The 21,292-nt window shown below is 46.5% G+C and overlaps 1 protein-coding gene across 2 annotated transcripts in view; it reads left to right on the forward strand.

The window, feature by feature from the left end:
- CROT (carnitine O-octanoyltransferase) overlaps positions 1 to 21,292 on the forward strand; it is a 498,400-nt gene that overhangs the window by 137,259 nt on the left and 339,849 nt on the right. For both annotated transcript variants that reach the window (XM_078663596.1, XM_078663597.1), the window contains exon 3: positions 11,003 to 11,127. In XM_078663596.1, the coding sequence (XP_078519722.1) occupies positions 11,003 to 11,127 (125 nt within the window). The remainder of the gene's footprint in view (positions 1 to 11,002; positions 11,128 to 21,292) is intronic.

Below are 21,292 nucleotides of genomic sequence, written 5' to 3' on the forward strand. Positions count from 1 at the left end.
GCCCGGCTTGCTTGAATCCTGATGGTGCAGTGAGCAAGGGACTCATGTCTGAGCATACCCTTCCACACTCATAGTGGCCAAAATAATTTCAAAAAGGGGGTGGTGATGGACAGAGTATCTGAGTTAATCAGAACACTCCTACCCAGTCATGAGATCAGGGCTTGATCCATCACCGTTTTTTAGCTCACTGCACCATCCCAGTTCAGAACCTGGCTATATGCAAATTAGTCTGTCCCTGGCCCAGTGCATCATGGGAACAGGGCAGACCAAACTACCAAGCCAATTCTTCACTGGAAAGGAAACAAGCTTCCGGGGACCGGTTTCTGGCAATACAGCCGTCTTCGGCCCGGCTTGCTTGAATCCTGATGGTGCAGTGAGCAAGGGACTCATGTCTGAGCATACCCTTCCACACTCATAGTGGCCAAAATAATTTCAAAAAGGGGGTGGTGATGGACAGAGTATCTGAGTTAATCAGAACACTCCTACCCAGTCAAGAGATCAGGGCTTGATCCATCACCGTTTTTTAGCTCACTGCACCATCCCAGTTCAGAACCTGGCTATATGCAAATTAGTCTGTCCCTGGCCCAGTGCATCATGGGAACAGGGCAGACCAAACTACCAAGCCAATTCTTCACTGGAAAGGAAACAAGCTTCCGGGGACCGGTTTCTGGCATTACAGCCGTCTTCGGCCCGGCTTGCTTGAATCCTGATGGTGCAGTGAGCAAGGGACTCATGTCTGAGCATACCCTTCCACACTCATAGTGGCCAAAATAATTTCAAAAAGGGGGTGGTGATGGACAGAGTATCTGAGTTAATCAGAACACTCCTACCCAGTCAAGAGATCAGGGCTTGATCCATCACCGTTTTTTAGCTCACTGCACCATCCCAGTTCAGAACCTGGCTATATGCAAATTAGTCTGTCCCTGGCCCAGTGCATCATGGGAACAGGGCAGACCAAACTACCAAGCCAATTCTTCACTGGAAAGGAAACAAGCTTCCGGGGACCGGTTTCTGGCATTACAGCCGTCTTCGGCCCGGCTTGCTTGAATCCTGATGGTGCAGTGAGCAAGGGACTCATGTCTGAGCATACCCTTCCACACTCATAGTGGCCAAAATAATTTCAAAAAGGGGGTGGTGATGGACAGAGTATCTGAGTTAATCAGAACACTCCTACCCAGTCAAGAGATCAGGGCTTGATCCATCACCGTTTTTTAGCTCACTGCACCATCCCAGTTCAGAACCTGGCTATATGCAAATTAGTCTGTCCCTGGCCCAGTGCATCATGGGAACAGGGCAGACCAAACTACCAAGCCAATTCTTCACTGGAAAGGAAACAAGCTTCCGGGGACCGGTTTCTGGCATCACAGCCGTCTTCGGCCCGGCTTGCTTGAATCCTGATGGTGCAGTGAGCAAGGGACTCATGTCTGAGCATACCCTTCCACACTCATAGTGGCCAAAATAATTTCAAAAAGGGGGTGGTGATGGACAGAGTATCTGAGTTAATCAGAACACTCCTACCCAGTCAAGAGATCAGGGCTTGATCCATCACCGTTTTTTAGCTCACTGCACCATCCCAGTTCAGAACCTGGCTATATGCAAATTAGTCTGTCCCTGGCCCAGTGCATCATGGGAACAGGGCAGACCAAACTACCAAGCCAATTCTTCACTGGAAAGGAAACAAGCTTCCGGGGACCGGTTTCTGGCATTACAGCCGTCTTCGGCCCGGCTTGCTTGAATCCTGATGGTGCAGTGAGCAAGGGACTCATGTCTGAGCATACCCTTCCACACTCATAGTGGCCAAAATAATTTCAAAAAGGGGGTGGTGATGGACAGAGTATCTGAGTTAATCAGAACACTCCTACCCAGTCAAGAGATCAGGGCTTGATCCATCACCGTTTTTTAGCTCACTGCACCATCCCAGTTCAGAACCTGGCTATATGCAAATTAGTCTGTCCCTGGCCCAGTGCATCATGGGAACAGGGCAGACCAAACTACCAAGCCAATTCTTCACTGGAAAGGAAACAAGCTTCCGGGGACCGGTTTCTGGCATTACAGCCGTCTTCGGCCCGGCTTGCTTGAATCCTGATGGTGCAGTGAGCAAGGGACTCATGTCTGAGCATACCCTTCCACACTCATAGTGGCCAAAATAATTTCAAAAAGGGGGTGGTGATGGACAGAGTATCTGAGTTAATCAGAACACTCCTACCCAGTCAAGAGATCAGGGCTTGATCCATCACCGTTTTTTAGCTCACTGCACCATCCCAGTTCAGAACCTGGCTATATGCAAATTAGTCTGTCCCTGGCCCAGTGCATCATGGGAACAGGGCAGACCAAACTACCAAGCCAATTCTTCACTGGAAAGGAAACAAGCTTCCGGGGACCGGTTTCTGGCATTACAGCCGTCTTCGGCCCGGCTTGCTTGAATCCTGATGGTGCAGTGAGCAAGGGACTCATGTCTGAGCATACCCTTCCACACTCATAGGCTGCGGAGCTGTAACTGTCTGTGGTGCATTCTGTGGCTGAGGAATCTGTGAAACTTGTTCTTGTCTAGGCGGACGTGGTCTTTCTTTAGTCTTACCAGTAGCTATGTTGTGTTTCAGAACTGCACACTCGTTTATAAAATGACCTGGCTGTTTACAATAATTGCAGTTCCCTTTAACGGGAGTTGCAGGATGACTGGCTTGATTCGGACCCCTCTTCTGACTGTCTTGAGGAACAGATTGTGCAACCAGCACTTTCATTTTCGTGTCTTTCATACGTTTTCTCTCGTGTTCTTGCTCTTCCCTGATTCTATTCTGGTGATACTGGAGCATCTGGAGCATCTGGGACGGAGTATTCGCTTGCCAGGTGCTTTCGACTTTCAAAACTCGATTTTTAATTTGTGGACTTGAATTCTCGACTAATTTGGTAACGAAAAGGTGAGGGTATGACTCACTACTTGTCTTGAGACCACTGTTAATACTAAAACATTTTTCAAATCTAGAATAAAAATCACTAATATCTTCATCTTGTTTCTGTTTACAGGCTGAGATTGCATCCCAGTCTTCCTTCCTAGTTGTCAATAATCTGGGTAAAACTTGAATCAATAATTCTGGTAATTCTTTACATCTATCTCCAAGACCGGTACCTGGTACTCGTGCCTTGTCTTCAGCTTCTAGAGCTGTCCAATCGATCTTTTTCTCTCCCACCTCCCATTCTTTTTCCTTTAACTTTTCATACACCCCTGCGGGTAACAGGACCTTTAACATTTTAATGATATCTGGGTAAGTGTATTCTCCCATACGGAGCATGTCTTTTAATTCTCTATGGAACCCTGCTGGATCTTTGTCATGACAGGGAATTAATTTCTTCATTTCAAGAAGTTCCATCTTTGAAATCGGAGTGTATACAAACACTCGTTGCATTACGCCACCCGCCCCTTGGACTGGGTGGACTTCTCGTAACGGATTCTGTCTGTCTATGTAGAATGATTTACTTTCTGGGGGTGAGACATGAACAAAATGCGGGTTCAGGAACGTTCTATATTTGTGGCGCTGTTCTAGAATGACACTAATTAAATCGGTACCTAGACCTCTCCATTTATACTGGAGTAACTCGTTCAGGATATCGTGTAACGGGCCTGGATCAGAGTGTTGACCCTCATACAGAGTAATGAGGTACTGGATCATATACATACCCACCAGTCGTTGCTCGGCTGGGGGCAGTTTCAGAAACATTTGTGCCACTATTTCGTCTGGAAAAGTGGTAGAATCAGTAATCCATCGGACTGCTGATCGGGCTAGTTCTTGTTCATGCATGGTACTTAACTCACTGTAACCGACTCGTGATTTCAAAATGTGATCGGTAGCTTGAAATACTTGTTCTAGAGAACCTTGTTCTGGTGCTAGATGAAAAATAGACTTGGGTTCTAGGCGTAAATGGCGATCTGGAAATCTAGATTTTCCTACATACGCTATTCTGGCGGAATTCTCGTCTTCCTCTTCAGGATCAGAGATACTTTCTTTCTCGCTTACTTGTGCTGCTTTACGTTGTTCGTGTATCTTTATTATTTCTTTACGAATTTTCTTGTACATACTCTCCATGGCACCGACGGTCTTGTGCTTACCCTCGGCTATATTATCACTCCACCTTGTCAGGATTCTCATTTCGGCGGAATCTTTAGACGGATAATCTTGTTCTCTTATTAGACAATTGATCAGGAACTTTAATATCATGAGCTGAATCTCGGCTTTCCTTTGAGACATAATCTCGCCAATACTTTCTGGATCATCCCCTGTACGGATGAAACGATATATTCTGTCTAGATTTACAGGAACTGGCGGAGCGCGAACAGGATTTGCATATTCTGGGACTGTGTCGTCCAAGTAGGACGAAATAAAAATATCAGCTGCGGTCTGTTTGTGACGTAACTTAGTCGGAACTAATGGTGGCGGGAAATTACTGGATGCCTCTGGGGTCGCTTTTGGCAAACCTTCGGCAAGAAGAGGATACATACCCTTAATAAGGGCATGCCTCTGTCTGTCTGACTGTTCGGCTTTGACTTGTTCACCTATCTCGATTAATTCTCTTTCTTGGGCTCGTTCCTGGGATTCTCTACTTAACTCCGACTTTCTGACGTCCTTTTCAGTTCTTTTATGAGCTTCTTTACGCCATAACTCGATGGCATCTTTCTGTGACTGTCTGGCTTTCTTTTTCCATAATGCTTCTTCTACTCTCATGATACATTCGGCATCCCATGTACCCGATACGGGCCATCTATACTTTTCTTCTAACTGTTTGGTATACTCTACCCATAAATCTAGATACATTATGGCACTTATGCCATGTTTCTGATACATAAAATGACCTGGACTGTCCCTGGGCGGGACAGGAACTGCTTCTTCTAATAAACCCTTTCTAGTTTTTAACTGACGTAACTTGGAAAAGAGCGGCATGACTGAACTGTAATCTGGACACAATACAATACACAATGAAAACACAAAATCACGTCGCACTCATACCACAACAGTAAAATACATAAAGAACATTATAAATAACAGTTCGAACAGAATATTACCTGAAATACTGAGAACAGAAACAGAACAGAATTTCTCGAGAACGGAACAGACTAGAATTACTGGATGCACTGCTGTAACAGTACGGAACATACCGGTCCCATAAAGGGACGCATCAAGACCCGTATCCACCTAGGTGAACACTTCGTTTGTGAGTCTGGGCACCACCAACCCACGGACCAGGAGTCAATTTAGATTGGTCCTGTCTAGATACTACCCCAGCAATGGTACTCACCGGGCAGCACGGAACGGAAGGCCTCGGACGGGACTGGACGACGGACGACTTCAGTTACAGGTGGGCCTCCGGATACCTCGGACCTTGGACTCTCGGCTTGGGCTCTGGTCGGGACTCGCCGCGTTCCTCCACCGTCTCGTTTGGATGCTGGACCGCCTCCTCCGTCTCCTCCGTGGGCCTGAGGGATACTTGGAGCAGAAATATCTGCCAGTGCACGGTATGGTTCCGTCACGACTGCAGAGGGTCAGGGGGTCGGCGTGGCTTCACCGACGCGTGGGGAAAGGGCAAGTCCCTATTCGGGCGCCATTATGTGGTATATAAATAAATAATACCGGATCTATTTTTGAATGAATGAATGAATAACAGATAGCTCAATAAAATAAGAGTCAAGATTCGAGGTAGTAGGAGTTTCTGCAGGTTTATTACAGCATAAGGACAGGATCAGGACAACCTGCATAGAACAGAGGTGACAGGGCCCAGCAGGACAACTGGGGCCCAGCAGCTGCCGGGGCTTGATCTGGGATGAGCGCGCTAACTTTTAATAACAATACATGGACTTATATACATAGCGCGAACACATAGCATTACATTGCAGTAGGCGTAGCAGTGGGTGGAGCAGAAGGCGTGACGCGTAGCAGTCGCGAAAGATAACAGAAAAAAAGAGGTGTGACTGGGAGTATACTTAGGCATGTGATGAAAACGTAACAGAATATGTCATGAATGGGCGGAAACATTGGAGGGGGCTACCTAAGGAGCCGGGACCTCTAACCTGATGGTGCGCGCAAACTGGCAATGACGTATTACTAGGAGAAGCTGGGGGCTACGAACTCTGTGCTAGGAGCAGAGACTAGAGTCTGGAGGGTCGGAGCGACATGTACCTAAACCCTATCTGGTATCTGATGTTTAGGGAACATGTTGATATAAACTAGAAGTCATGAGGGGAAAAGCTAACTTGACTCTAAGACTGGACCATGCATTATTCTACATGAAGTGCGTGATGAAGAATACTAAATGACCATTAAATACAGTATTTCTCTAACGTGGAGACGAGAAGGCTAGACAATGACGGAAACTATTGATGCAGTTCAGTAGCTTAGGAATGCAGAAGAGGAGGACTGAACTGATAGCTGGAACTATAACATACTTTTGGCAGACTCAGAGACAGAGCCGAGCTGCACCGGGCACTGCGAGGCAGGAAGTAAGTGAAGGGTCGAGGATACAGGTGGGGGCTGTATCGCTCCTCAGCGAGGCTTTCAGGAGACAGGAGCTGAATCTGATGTCCGGGCCCTGTTGAGGCCTGGAAACGGGGACTTTATAATGGAATAACGTGCACACTGAGAAACGTGGCAACGTAACTTTACATAGGCCTGATATTCGTAGTATTCACGAGGACTGGAAACTAACATACTAAAGGTGGACACAACTGGAATTGCGTCATTAATCGGACATGGGGAATAACATATGCATATTAGTCATGCACACATAACATATGATGGATGAGGCGTAGGGACACAGAACATGGCAAAATTTACTTTTCCACAACTCGGTCAGCAGGCTTTCCAGACTGTGGGCCATCACAGTAAATGCAAAGTAGATGAGACAAAGGTCTTGTGCTGTGCGGCAGCTGAGTAAGAATCCAGATCCCTCTTGTGAGACGTAGACCTTGGACCATTGGTGAATCTGGTTGTGAGATAGATCGGCTTGAAAGACACCACAGACCCTTAGCGGGGTGTGGGTTCCAAAGGCGTACACTTGGACGTTAGTGTTGCGGAGGGCTGGCTGGTTGGTTAAGAGTCTGTAGAAGCTGGCAGCCATGAGGCTGATGGTTGCACCGGTGTCGATGAGTGCTGCTACTGGGTGGTTCTTTACCTTGATGGTGCACATGGGCGCAGCCTGCAGGGAGCTCCTGAGGGCATGTAGCATGTGAAACAGAAGCACAGTGGTAGCCCCGTCTTCGTCCATGTCGCCGTTTGAGGAGTCATCTGGGAGCGGCTCGAGCACACGCACGTGGCGAGGTGCGCCTTGTGGTTGACGCTGCAGCTTTGAGCGGCAGACTTTAGAAAAATGATTGAGTTTTCCGCATGTGCTGCAGGGTATTCCTTGGGCCGGGCAGGCGCCGTCGTGTGGGAAAGAGCCGCCACACCATCCACAGAGGCGAGGCTTTGGGCTCTGTTTGGAGTTGTGGGCTGAAGGTCTCCTGGGCCGTTATCGGAAGTCACGGGTTTCAGTGCGGACGGCGCAGACTGGTTCCTCTTTGGCGGTTGCTGTGGATTTGGATTCCATGTGGGCCCTCTGGCCTTGGCTAGTTCCTTGGAGTGTCCTAGAGTTAGGATATCCCTCATTGGTATGTTGTGTTCCTGTAGGACACGCTTTCATAATTTAGAGGAAACGCAGCCCTGAATGAATTGCCGGATCTCGTCATCCTCATCAGGAAGGGTGCAGGTGCTGGCTAGGTCCTTGAGGCGGACGTAGAACACTGGCGTAGGGCTCAAAATGCGCAGTGATGGCATCGCGCATCAAGGCGTAATTTCTCAGGGGCCCAGTCTGTCGAACAGTCTTCGCAATTTTGTGGATCTCCGCACCACCCAGGTGGAGGAGCATGGGTCTCCGTCGCGGGGCATGGATGTCAGCAGCATCAAAGAAAGTCTCTAGCCTCTCCACCCACGCCTTCCATCGCGCAGCTTGAGACGGCGGTGGTCCGGTAAGAGTGAAGGGCTCCAATGGCGGGATGGACGACATGCCTGCTAGCAGGAGAGCAGCGACGAGAGACCACTGGCGTGGGCGACAGAGGGGCGCAGGGTGGCGCAGTCACACTGTGGCGCAAGGCGCAGCGGCGTGTCCCAGGTGAGGCAAACGCTGGTGAAGTAGTCTAGGTCAGGCGGCAGAGGACTGGTGGCTGAGCCCAGCGCTGAAGAGGTGAAGCAGGCGGCGGTAGCGGGGCAGCTCACGTAGACTGGCAGGGTGGGGAAAGAAGCAAACCCCAGGACCAGGGAGCCACTGAAGGAGCAGTGCAGGTGATGGCAGCAGGGCGTCTGGGCCGGAGGAGCAACACAGTAGGCGGTGAGGGGCTCCAGGAGCCGTGGGCCACGTGGGGCAGTGAGCACCGGAATGGGGACAGAGAGCCGAAAAGGCTGAGAGGCATCAGGGCCAGGGTATGCGCCTTACCGGGGTCTGCGGCGGTGACGTCCGGTGCACTCTGAGGCTGTGAGTGCTGCAGGCACACGTGGGCGGTATACCAGGACTTCCCAGCATGTGCGCGCGCTCACGATGATCCGGCGGGGGAGGGCTCAATGCAGCAGGCGGGCTAATACTGTGGAGGTCCAGGCCGAAAGTAAGGCCGTCAGCAGGACGCTAGGACGTCGTTGCGGTCGGCCACACGGCAGGGGTGCGAGCGAGGCCATGGCGTGCGAGGCGCATCAGGGGCGCCTACACTGGGCTGAGTTGCTGAGCATGGTGAGTGAGAGGGGAGGCAGGGCAGCAGGCAGCCGCACCACCTCGTCGCCAGTATAGTGATCTGGCTAGGGGCCTAACCAGATCAAGGAGTGAGACACACAGGAGTCGTAATTAGGTAAGTGGCTAGCTGTCAACTGCCACGCCCATGGTCTGCGGGCTATTTATTACGTTATTGCACGTCGCACTGGCGTATGCTCAGCCGACACACTTTGTTACGTTGACGGTGGGAAGGTGGTCAACAGGACCCCCCTCGCCCCCCAACACTGGAGGAGACGTGGATTCTTCCAGTCTCCAGAACACTACAACTATTAGCATTGTACATGACTGTACTAACATTATTTAAACGAAAACCTAATACTTTAAAATGTGGTTAACCTACAAAAGTATGAGAGATTTAAATTCAGTAAGAGGAGAAGCTCGGTCTAGTATTCTGAACAAACAAAAAGTGGTAGCCTTCTGCCATCTGAATAATCAGATCCTGATCACAAATATATAAAATATTTATTAATACTTTTGAAACGACAAGAAGGAAAATGAACAGCAAATGGACAAGAGCCTTAGTCCTGTGAAGGGAAGGCTGGACAATTGTAGGGAGCCACTGAAGGAGCAGTGCAGGCGATGGCAGCAGGGCGTCTGGGCCGAAGGAGCAGCACAGTAGGCGGTGAGGGTCTCCAAGAGCCGTGGGCCACGTGGGCAGTGAGCACCGGAATCGGGACAGAGAGCCGAAAAGGCTGAGAGGCAGCAGGACCAGGGTATGCGCCTTACCGGGGTCTGCGGCGGTGACGTCAGGTGCACTCTGAGGCTGTGAGCGCTGCAGGCACACGAGGGGAAAAGTGCTGTACAAGAAAACGTATCTTTTATTTCCACAGCTGGTTGGTACCAATGGAAGGTTTGCTGGGCTAAAATCACCATCTTCCCAGCTTTCAGGAACAAGCAAACTTTTTGCATTCTTCTAAGAAGTAGTCTATTTTTATTAATTTTTGTGCTTTCAGTAGGTAAAATTCTGAATTCAGTTAGGGGTAACTTTTGCAAATAATCCAAATTGTCCCAAAAAATGAATTCTTGAAAATGTAAACATATTAAAACGACTAGGTAAAATGGCTATATGTGACAACGTTTTCATCTGTAATTTGTTGTCACCATAACCAGTTTACAAAAACAATATACTGTTATATCCAACAGACCCTTAAGATCACAGGGATGTATAGGGGTGGTAGGTTCTCCAAAAACACTATATAACTGAGTTGCACGTTAGAATGATTTTTCATTGTGTACTGACTGTACAGCAATTCAAAATGTCCCTTGCGAAGCACTCTATTGTTTGATGTGCTCCTGTATGGGTTTGGTAGGCTTCCCTAGGTCGAGGCATCCCTGAGCCCGAAAAGTGCAGCCATTCCGCATATGACAAGTAGGATGAAATGTGGATAGATCTTCACTTTGCTGGCCCTTATGTAAAAAAAGGACCCAGAAGAATCCTAATTTCTTCTCACTTGTCATTGGGATGCTTTAGTTCCCAGGAAGCAGAAAGACTCTAAAGGCTGTAGAGGTGGGGGATGCATGAGCCAGACCCCACCCCATATTTTGTTTTTTTAAATACATTAGTGATCCACTTCCCCTGTTAGGAAAATTACGGCAAGACCCTTCTCTGCCTACCAGGAGAGGGGGAAGACAGTATGTCCCTTTTGAGGTGATGTATAGCCCAATATTGGGGTGGGATGCCTCCATCCCTTGGTTTTGCTCAAATGCAAGCTCCCTGGTGTCTAGTGGGCTTGCCAGTCCCTGGGGCAGATTATGGGTAAAACGCCAAAAGGGACAAACCTATCTACCCTACAGAGGGTAGATAATACTTTCTAGCCCTTTCTGAGATGGGAATATGGCCCACACAGTAGCTGCTGCTCGGTGACAAATGCTTTTTTTGTGACAACTCCATCTACTAGGTGAAGACTTGGCAAAAAAGCAACTTTCGAGCCAAATTGTAGGATTTTTTTCCCCTTCGATATGAGGTCACTTTGGACGAAAGTTCTATGATATTTGAAAACATGACCACATGTTCTCCTGTACCAAGATTTAGAGAATATTAAATGCAAAGCAGGTATCACAACCATGTTAATCAAAATTGTGCTTTATGTCGACCTGTGGTTTTAAATGTATGTAGTTCCTCTAGCATATTCCTTAAATTGTTCATTTCAATAGGCCAATGAAATATGAGAATCTGTTAGATTACAGATTACATTGACATTTTGTTGTTATTCTCTTTTAGTTAAACCTTTCTTAAACGAAGATGAGTATCAAAGGACGTTCAACATTGCCAAAGCTTTTGAACATGGGATTGGGAAAGAACTACAACAAAAATTGCAGGAAAGGGCTAGGACGAGAAGGAATTGGGCAAGTTACTTTTTCATAATGTTTGGATACATTCATGTTCAATTTGTAATTATGGATTTGATTTGGTATCTGACGTATGCACTTACAGAAACAAAGCTTTAGAAACTGAATTTATACAGTACGGTTACATTAGGAGTGGTTATGTGAAATATGGCTGCTTTTCACAATTGTATTTGTGTACAAGAGCAAAGCTGATATTACGTTTTGTGGGGACAAATTCGTTAATGCTGTGTCCCTTCCAAGAATTCCCTTTTTCCATGCACACTGATATTGGTTTTGTGAATATGTAATCTTATTAGCGATTATTCTTTTTTATATTTCGTGAAATACATGGTGAAGTTGAGCATTAATTTTATTTGTAAATGCTTCCTCCAGCTTGTGAGCAGGGAAAGGGATAAGCGTGTTTGGCTGAAAATCGAAATGTTTGCTCCCTGTAAAGGCTGTGTTCATAAACCCACTCTTACCAATCGGGGACATTAATTCTACATTGCTGTTTTTTAAAATCCTTAGAATATTTGAAAGTGTGGAACATATAAAAATCATTAACTTATACATTTGTCATTCTTTTAAGTACTTTTCGTCTGTGCATCCCTAAATCTTGTTCAACCCAATGCACTTATCATGCAGTATTAATAGACTTGCTATCTAAATCTTTGGGTGCTGATATCACTGACAGTTGGCAGCACAATAAATCTACCCTTGAGTTGGAGACTAGTGCAAGCAATTACAGTCTTAAAGCAATCATCTATCCAGCTGCCCATGAACGCTTGTTAAATTCAGCTTCGCAATCCCACAATGAGCTAAATTACAGTTTGAGGTGCAGCTTATACCTGCCGACCATGCTCCATTGATTGATGTCTTTCAGATCGTTGAACTGGCTGAGAAATGTTTTCTAATATAATGTCTGTGAATAAATCTCCAACAACTTGTGATCTCTGCAAAACTCATACTACTGAGGCTGCCCTGGCTGGTCATAGCTGCCTTGCTCTAGTTATTCTGGAGGCACTGCTCTTTATTCAACCTCCTGTACAATTCTTAACACCATCAAGTGGTGCTCTAAAGACAGAGTTAGTGGTATGCTAAATCCCAGATGGTGAGGGGTGAGTCAATATGACATGGGTGGTTAGACAAATGCAATCGTCCTATCACAAGAAAGACCTCTCGTGTAACACATTCAATTACTTCTTTACATAAAAATGATCAAAAGATTAGTTAGTGGATCATATAAATTTTTTCCAATTCATTAAGTTCCAAAACTCATTAAGCAGCATATATTCATGTTGCGGAACATGCTACATAAACTGAAATCATTCAAAAAATAACAGTTGAATGACAGTGGTGGACATTAGTGCAACTTTGTGACCCAAAAACACATCAATCAATACACAATAACAGGCTTATGCACCTATTTCTGAGGATTACTTTTCAATTCCCTAAGTTATATTGTTTTGCCTTTTCTCCTCTTCCCCACTGGAGTTCAAGGTCCTGACCTTAATTCCCTGTACCATTGTTTTGAATTTTACTCGGGAGTTATTTCCTATGACTGGATGTGTATTGCAGTGTATGTACCCAATTCTTCTTTTGTCTAGCCACGTTTGAGTTGAATCCTTGGGTGGGATTTGAACACATTTTTGTTACAGTCCCGTGTTGAGATTAATGAAAACATTTGAACTATAAAGCTATATGCGAAAGTAGACCTACTAATTGATTGCATCACAGCGAGCAGGTTGTGGCAAGTTGATATTCAAACCTTTGTGCAGTCTCTGGGTATTTTACATGGCCCATGTAGTGCTAGGCCAGACTTTGTGCCTGGTCGAAGCAATGTTCATGGTGATCTATATGACTTAAACCTGGTATATGACCAGGGCTGGACCATAGGTCAAGAAAGAATAGCAGCTACCCAATGAACCACAGGAGCCTATTTAGCACATGTAAACAGCAGTATGACTCACTGTACTATACTTAAAAAATTACATTTATATTTAAGAGCATGAGAATAGCCTTATGAAGAGAGCACTTATAGCTACTAAGCTAAAGGCTGATATCAGTCTGGTGGGTATTTTTAAGGTTCTAGCCATGGCTATTATTACCTTTGGAAACTTGGCTATTGTTAAGTATATTATCTTACATGAAGTAGTGATCACTTCCCACACAGGAAAAGAACAGTTTAAGCGAAAGCACTGCCTAAAGAGAGCTAGATAAAACTATGAAAGAAAGTATGTGCCTTTGAGCATTGACATTTCTGAAGGAGAGGTATCCTATGGCCATGGTGTTTAATACAGCTTGTTTTTGACCACGTAACCCGAGCCTTGAAAGAACTGGAGTAGCTCTGGATTGAAACTCGCTGCAGCCTCAGCACTGCTCGTTTTTAGCACAAAGCCCTTCACACTGGAAAACCAGATTACCTTGCCTCAAAACTAAAAAAGGCATTTTAGACGAGAAACATAACAAGCTCAAACACCCTACTTCTCATTCCGCCTAAAGCCTACAAACAAAAAACATTGGCATGCTCTTTCTTCACCAATGTCCCTAAAATCTGGAACTTCATCCCAGTACATATTAAAATGAACCCTGTTATAATGTAAGATGCAGTCTAGTGTTTGAGGAGGTGGAGTCGGGGAGTTACAGGAAGAGGAGGGGTAGGCGCAGGAAAGGGGCAGTTAGGAGCAGGACGGGGTAGAGAGCAGATGTATTAATAAATGCTCCGGAATAGACCTCCACGTGTCTGTCGTTATTTGAAGGACGACATTACAGCTGGCGACGCTATGCCACCACCCGGACTCCTGGAAACGAGTGACCCCGTCCGATGAAGAGCGTGCAGGAAGGTACCACCGTGACACACGCACCCTGAGCAACCGACGTCGCCGAGATTGCATCGGTGAGTGGTAAATGCCCGCAACTCAGTGGCTGGCCCGCCGCATGGAGAGAAGCTGTGACAGCGCTGGTGAGCGCTGAGTTTGAGCGCCAAAGGAAAATTAAACCGCCGCCGAGATTGCAGTGGCCAGCGGTGAGGATCTACAGCTCCGTGGCCGTGTGGCTGCGTGGAGCGAACTACGAGAGCGCTGTCGAGCGCTGAGAGGAGGAGCTTACCCCAGAGGCGAGCCAGTGTGCAGGGCCGCTGCTGGGAGCCCACCCTGAACTCACCGGCTGCCTTCGGTGAGTGCTGATTGATAGAAGCCTGGGCCGGGAGATTGAATGAGGCCAAACCTCGTGGGAAACGAGATTTCAACAGTGGCGGCCATCTTGAAGTCAGGCAGTGGCTCCCAATCCCTATCAAGAACACAGAGCGGCCATCTTAAAGTCAGGCCAGTGGAAAATTGGGTAGAACAAGCAGAAGCAAAGGCAACCACAAGTAGAAAAACAAGCACAAGCAAGGGCAACAGCAAACGAACAAAACGAACAGCATAAAACAAAAGCAACGACAATCAAACAAACTAGCACAAACAAATGCAATGTAATACAACGAGCGCAAGCAAAGGCAACAACGAATAAAACAAACAAGCACGAGCAAAGACAGTGAATACTAAAGCAAACAAAATGACGACGTCACCGCGCAGGGATGCTGCGGGCCCAGCTGCAGTGGCACCAAATCTAGCAGTCAAGACAGGTGTCACATACTTGCGCACCCCAGACCCCTAGCCCTCATCGCTGGAGGCGGAATGGGCCTCAGATGGCAGGAATGGCTCGAGGAGTTCGAGGACTTTATGTTGGGATCAAAGGTCACAGATGATGATGAAAAACTAATTGCATTGCGCAACCTGGTTGGAAAAGAGGTCTGCAAACTAATCAAAGAACTGCCGACTGATGAGACTGGATCATATGTAAAAGTACGGGATGCTCTGAATAAAAAGTTCTTACACAAAAAGAATGTTGACTATGAAAGATATGTTTTCAACCTAGCCTGTCAGGAAAGGGAAGAACTAATGAGCACGTTCATAACAAAACTTCGACGACTTTCCCGATATTGTGACTTTGACAACTTCTCCACAGAGGATGCTATCAGATTACGAATTATCGAAGGATGCCAATCAGAGACCCTCAGAAGGCGTCTCCTACGGAAAAGTCATACTCTAGATGGAATTGAAGAAATGACCCGAGTCCGTGACCAAGCAGAGGAACACGCCAAGAAAATGGAGGTGGGGCGCACTGAGAAACGAGAACAAGCCTATCGTCTACAAGCCAGTACCACGCGCAGACATTCTCGGGAGAGACAACGGACATTCATACCCACTTCCCGTCAACACTACTCGGGACACAAGCGCCATGAGTTAGGCTGCAGGGACAAAAGACGGGAACGTCCACTCAAGTGTTATCGATGCAGATATGATTTTCCAAACACGCATGCTTGTCCAGCGCTTGGACAGCAGTGTCGAAAGTGCAGAAGAGAAAACCATTTCGAGAACGTCTGTGGGGAGCATCGTAAGGAAAGACTGAAGGAGACGACAAGATCTTCTCGCCCTGTCACAACGCAACATCACGCAAAAGCAGTTCAGGACCGTCAAGGGTCTTCCTCTGTTTCCTCACACTCAAGCAGAGAGTCTCGCAAGTCGCAATGGATGAGAAGATCGCTATCCCGAGAGTCAGGGTCAGCGTCTCCAGTACCGCTATACTGCGACGAGTACATCAGCATGGTGACTGATCCGGACCAATTGAAGAAATACCCCAGGTTGGACATTCATGTAGGAGACCATGCAACCAAATTTGTACTGGACAGTGGGGCATCCCTAAATTACTTCCCAGTCACTGAGTATAAGACAATGCAGCCGCCACCTGCCCTCAGCCCGGCATACGTCCGTGTGTACACATGGATGTAAAAAAAAAAACTCCCATGCCTTGGAAAATTTGCAACTACTCTCACACACAAAACCATGTCTGTGCCAGCACACATCCATGTCATCGACGGGCCTGAAGCTGATTGCCTCCTCAGGTTACCCACAGCCGAACGTCTCCGGCTTGTTGAAGTCCTGTATCAAGTGAGCAACGACCCTGACATCATCCACAAATTTCCCAAGTTATTTTCTGGACTCGGGAAAATGGCTAAATGCCAGATTCGCTTACATATCAATGAACAGGTACGACCCGTAGCGCAACACCACAGGCGAGTTCCCTTCCATCTCCAGCAAGCAGTGGAAGACGAAATACAAGAGTTATTGAGGACAGACATCATCGAGCGGACCGAAGGCCCAACCCCTTGGGTCTCACCAGTGGTGATCGTGACGAAGAAAGGCACACCAGGAAAAGTGCGCCTGTGCGTAGACATGAGGGTCCCAAACATAGCTATCGAGCGAGAACGTCATCCAGGACCTCACTTGAGTGATATGATTTCATCCCTTAATGGTGCGCGAGTTTTCTCCAAGTTCGACCTGAACAAAGGGTACCACCAGTTAGAGTTACATGAGAAATCAAGATATATAACCACCTTCGCCACCCATCTCGGACTGTTCCGATATAAGCAACTTAGCTTTGGAGTCTCGTCTGCTGCGGATATTTTCCAAGAAGCCATCCGCCAGACCATCCATCACATACCAAATGTGCTGAATTACAGTGACGACATCTTAGTATACGGTGCAAATGTTCAGGAACATGACCAGGCATTGGCATGGGTGTGCCACGCCCTCCTTGAGGCCAATCTCACACTCAACAAGGAGAAGTGTGAATTCCACAGGTCCACCCTCAAATTCTTTGGACACATATTTTCAGGAGCTGGGATGAAGCCTGACCCCGAGAAAGTGATGGCTCTAAATGACACCAAAAGCCCACAAGACGTGAGTGACATCAGATCTTTCCTGGGAATGGCGAGCTACTGTGCCAGATACATTAAAGACTATGCCACCATCAGTCATCCGCTACGTACTCTCGCTAAACAAGGGCAGCCGTTCATCTGGACTCCCCAATGTGAACATGCGTTCCAGGAAATCAAAAGAGCTGTTGAGTCAGCTGACAATCTGGCCTACTTCAGCCCCAAGAGAAAGACTGAGATCACTGTTGATGCCAACCCAGTTGGTTTGGGTGCAATCCTAGCTCAATTTGATCATGACACAGACCAGAGACACATCGTGGCGTATGCCAGCAGAAGCTTAACTGTGTCAGAAGGCTCCGGAACACTTCGCAGAGGTAGTATTGCTGCAAGTCCCAATCGCCCTCCCACCAGTGTCTCAGCTACAAGAGCAAAGTACACCAGCAAAAGGGAAAGGGGAAGTGGAGAGAGAGAAGAGACACCTTGAAAACCGCTGGCACCTGTTCTGGCTTCAGACTGTCTTGGGGGTCTGCTGTTCGCCACGGTGATGATGCCTAATGCACAGAAGAGGAAGAGAATAAACCACAACAACCTACCTCTACTGACAATACTCTATGGAAAATATATAAGTTTTATCCTACCAGTGGTTCTCTGGGCTATGCTTCTCTTCTGTATGAAATAGTTTTCTGTGAAGGCTTCCTGACTGGGAAATAAGGAGACTTTCATTACTCTATGTTCATATTTTACAGTTCTAATATTCTAATGTCCTCTTCGCCTTTTACCTGGATAGCCTCGTACTCCTGCCTTATTGGGGGGGTTCTGTTTATTCAGTGTAGTCAATAGGACAGTTCTCCTCGCAGCTTCAGCCCAATTATTCCTTCAGAGCGCGCAAAAAGGTACAGGGAAGGTACAAGGAGAAGGGAAAGAAAGGGAAAGCGCAAGGAAGGGAACAAGGACCAAAGTTCGCTGCTTCAGTACGCAGAAAGGCTGTCTTACTGTAAATTTCCAATTGTTTCCACAGCTGTCGCTCGCTGTCTCATAGGTTCTATGAAGTGAAAGTTTGCTGAAGGGGAAGACGATGTAGTCCTTGCCAATATCGTTTCTATCTTGCCACTTCAGCTGACTGGAATTTGACTTCCTCTCGAAGACGGAAACTCCACTACTGTCGTGGAGAATACTTCTCTGACGTCTAGGAATATACTCTGACTATACTGGAAGAATGCGAAGCAAAACCAAGGATTATTCCAGCTTCCGTCATGAACTATTGACGCGAAGCTGAACACCGGCTGCTTCCTCAACGAATTCTCTTGTTGAAGTGCGCAGTTCCAAGCTCGCGCTTCCAACAGGTTCACTAGAATGCCGACCGCTACTAGAACATAGAGCGACTCAGTCCGTCGGCCATCTTAGGGGAAGCACACTAACTAGATTACCAATAACTAAAAGGTGCTGTACAAAGGTTATTTACAATTGCCAGAATCTTCTTAAAACGGCCAAGGAAACCACACATTGAACCGCTGTGGTTTTACCACCGCTCGAACCCTCTTATGCCGAGCAGGAATACAAGTGGCGTCAACCTGAAGGTTTCGGACAACTCGTAGGTTCTTGACAGTACCCCCTCTTAAGGACCGATTTATCGGTCCTGGTTTGGACGGATTCAGTGTATGAAATCTTTTAATCAACTGTGGAGCATGAATTTGCGACTCAGGTTCCCAGGACCTGTCCTCAGGGCCATAACCCTTCCAATCCACTAAGTAATGGAGGGAACCCTTCTTGTACTTAGAATCTAGAATGTCCTTAACTTCATATTCTGCCTGACCCTGAACGTTCAAAGGACCTGGGGGTTTCTTGAGACGCATCTTTGGCTTGGTCTTCTTCAATAGGGACACATGGAAAACTGGATGAATTGCTGAGTTCTTAGGTAACTTTAATTTCACTGTCACTGGACCCAAAACCTTCTCTACAGGGTAAGGACCTACAAATCTCGGCTGAAACTTCCTATTGCCCTTTAAATGAAGATTCTTGGTGTACAACCAAACCAAATCACCCTCCCGATACCCAGGAGCAGCTTGTCTATGTTTATCAGCACATTTCTTATATGAGATCTTGGCTTTGATTAGATTTTGCTCTGCCGATTCATGTAGGGCATTCATATGAGTTAATAACTCCTTCACAGCAGGAACTCCCAGATCTTCTTTAGTTACAAAAAGATTTGGATGGCGACCAGAATTCAAGTAGAATGGAGAGTAACCAGTAGAGGAACTCTTTGCATTATTACTTGCGAATTCCGCCATCCATAATCGATCTGACCAGTCACCACCCTGATCAATGAAAAACAAACGGAGATATTGCTCTAGCTCCTGATTGATTCTCTCCGTCTTACCATCAGATTCAGGATGGTAACTAGTGGACAACCTACTCTCCACTCCCAATCCTTTCAGATAAGCCCGCCAAAAATGAGAGATAAACTGAGAACCCCGATCAGACACCACTATCTTTGGGACTCCATGCAGTTTCACTATGTTCTCACTGAAAACCCGGGCCAACTCTGGAGCAGTAGGAATGCCTGACAAGGGAATAAAGTGGCTCATTTTAGTGAAAGTGTCCACAATCACCAGAATGGTATTAAAACCTTTACTCTTAGGCAAATCTACTATAAGATCCATGGAGATGGTGTGCCAAGGATGGGTAGGTGTAGGAAGTGGTTGAAGTAAACCCTGAGTAGCTTGTCTGCTAGGTTTCCCACGTGCACAAAGCTCACAAGATTGCACATATTCTTTTACATGAGAGGATAACCCAGGCCACCACAAATAGCGCTGTACTAAATCTAGTGTCTTGGAGATTCCTTTGTGGCCCGCTAAGGGGTGATCATGACAGTGCTGTAACGCCTTCTGTTGAAGAGAGGGTGTGGGCAGGTACAAAGCTTCCTTAACATAAGGTAAATTTTGATGACAACGTCTTCCATCTTCCAACCGCACCCATTTCTGAATTTCTTCTTGGGTCAAACTTTTCCATACCTCTTCTTGAAAATTGTCAATGGAAAGGGTGCAGACAATCTTTGACTCCGGAATGATAGGTTGAGGTTCCACAGAATGCTCACATTCTACAGTGTTCATACGTGACAAAGCGTCTGCTTTTCCATTTTTAGTACCTGGACGATAAGTAATTACAAAATCAAAGTCCGCGAAGTATAAAGACCAGCGTAACTGCCGTGGAGTGAGTGTCTTGGCTGTCTTTAAAAACTGAAGATTTTTATGGTCAGAGAATACAGTAACTGTATGTCTAGCTCCCAGCAAATAATGTCTCCAATCCTCGAAGGCGTCCTTTACTGCTAATAATTCTTTTTCCGTGATTGTATAATTTAATTCTGCCGGAAGCAACTTCCTAGAACGATAGGCAACAGGATGCAATTGCCCAGTCTGTGGATGCCGTTGGGAAAGGACACCTCCAATCGCCTGATCTGAGGCATCTGCTTCCAGGTAAAAAGGTTCCATAGGGTCAGCATGCAGTAGAATTGGAGCACACACAAATTTCCTTTTCAGATCACAAAATGCTCTTTCCGCCTCACTATACCATTCAAACTTGACACCTTTCTTCAACAAATGAGTTATAGGGGAGATTAATTGAGAAAATCCCTGGATAAAACGTCTGTAGAAGTTGGCAAATCCCAAAAATCTCTGAATCTCCTTGATGTTATGTGGCGTAGGCCAATCTTCCACAGCGGACACCTTTCCTGGATCCATGGTGATGCCTTGTGAGGAGATGACAAATCCTAGAAATTCAACTTGGTTCAGATGAAAAAACACATTTTTCTAGCTTCACAAACAAGTGATGGGCTTGAAGTCTTTCCAACACCAATCTTACATGTTTTGGATGCTCTTGTGGGTTCTTGGAATAAATCAAAATGTCATCCAAGTAAATGATCGCAATGTTATCAATTAGATCGCTCATTACATCATTTATGAAATGTTGAAATACTGCCGGGGCATTGCACAACCCGAAGGGCATCACACAATATTCAAAGAAGCCGAATTTCGTTCGAAAAGCAGTCTTCCATTCATGCCCTTCCTTCATTCGAATGAGGTGATAGGCACCCCGCAGATCCAATTTCGTGAAGACCCTAGCTTCTTTTATTTGATCTAATAAGACAGAGATCAAGGGCAAAGGATATCTGTTTTTAATTGTTACTTGATTCAATGCTCGGTAATCGATGCAAGTTCTTAGACTTCCTTCTTGCTTCTTCGGAATAAAGAATAATGGAGAAGATACCGGTGACTGGGAAGGTCTAATAAAACCATTTGCGAGATAGCGGTCCAAATAACTTTTCAAATGTTCATTCTCTGCCTCCGTTAGAGCATAAATCCGACTACAGGGAAGAACAGCCCCTGGCTCCAAGTCGATGGTACAGTCATATGACCGATGCGGTGGCAA

This window comes from Lissotriton helveticus, chromosome 10 (genome assembly GCF_964261635.1).
Source record: "Lissotriton helveticus chromosome 10, aLisHel1.1, whole genome shotgun sequence".
Lineage (NCBI taxonomy): Eukaryota > Metazoa > Chordata > Amphibia > Caudata > Salamandridae > Lissotriton > Lissotriton helveticus.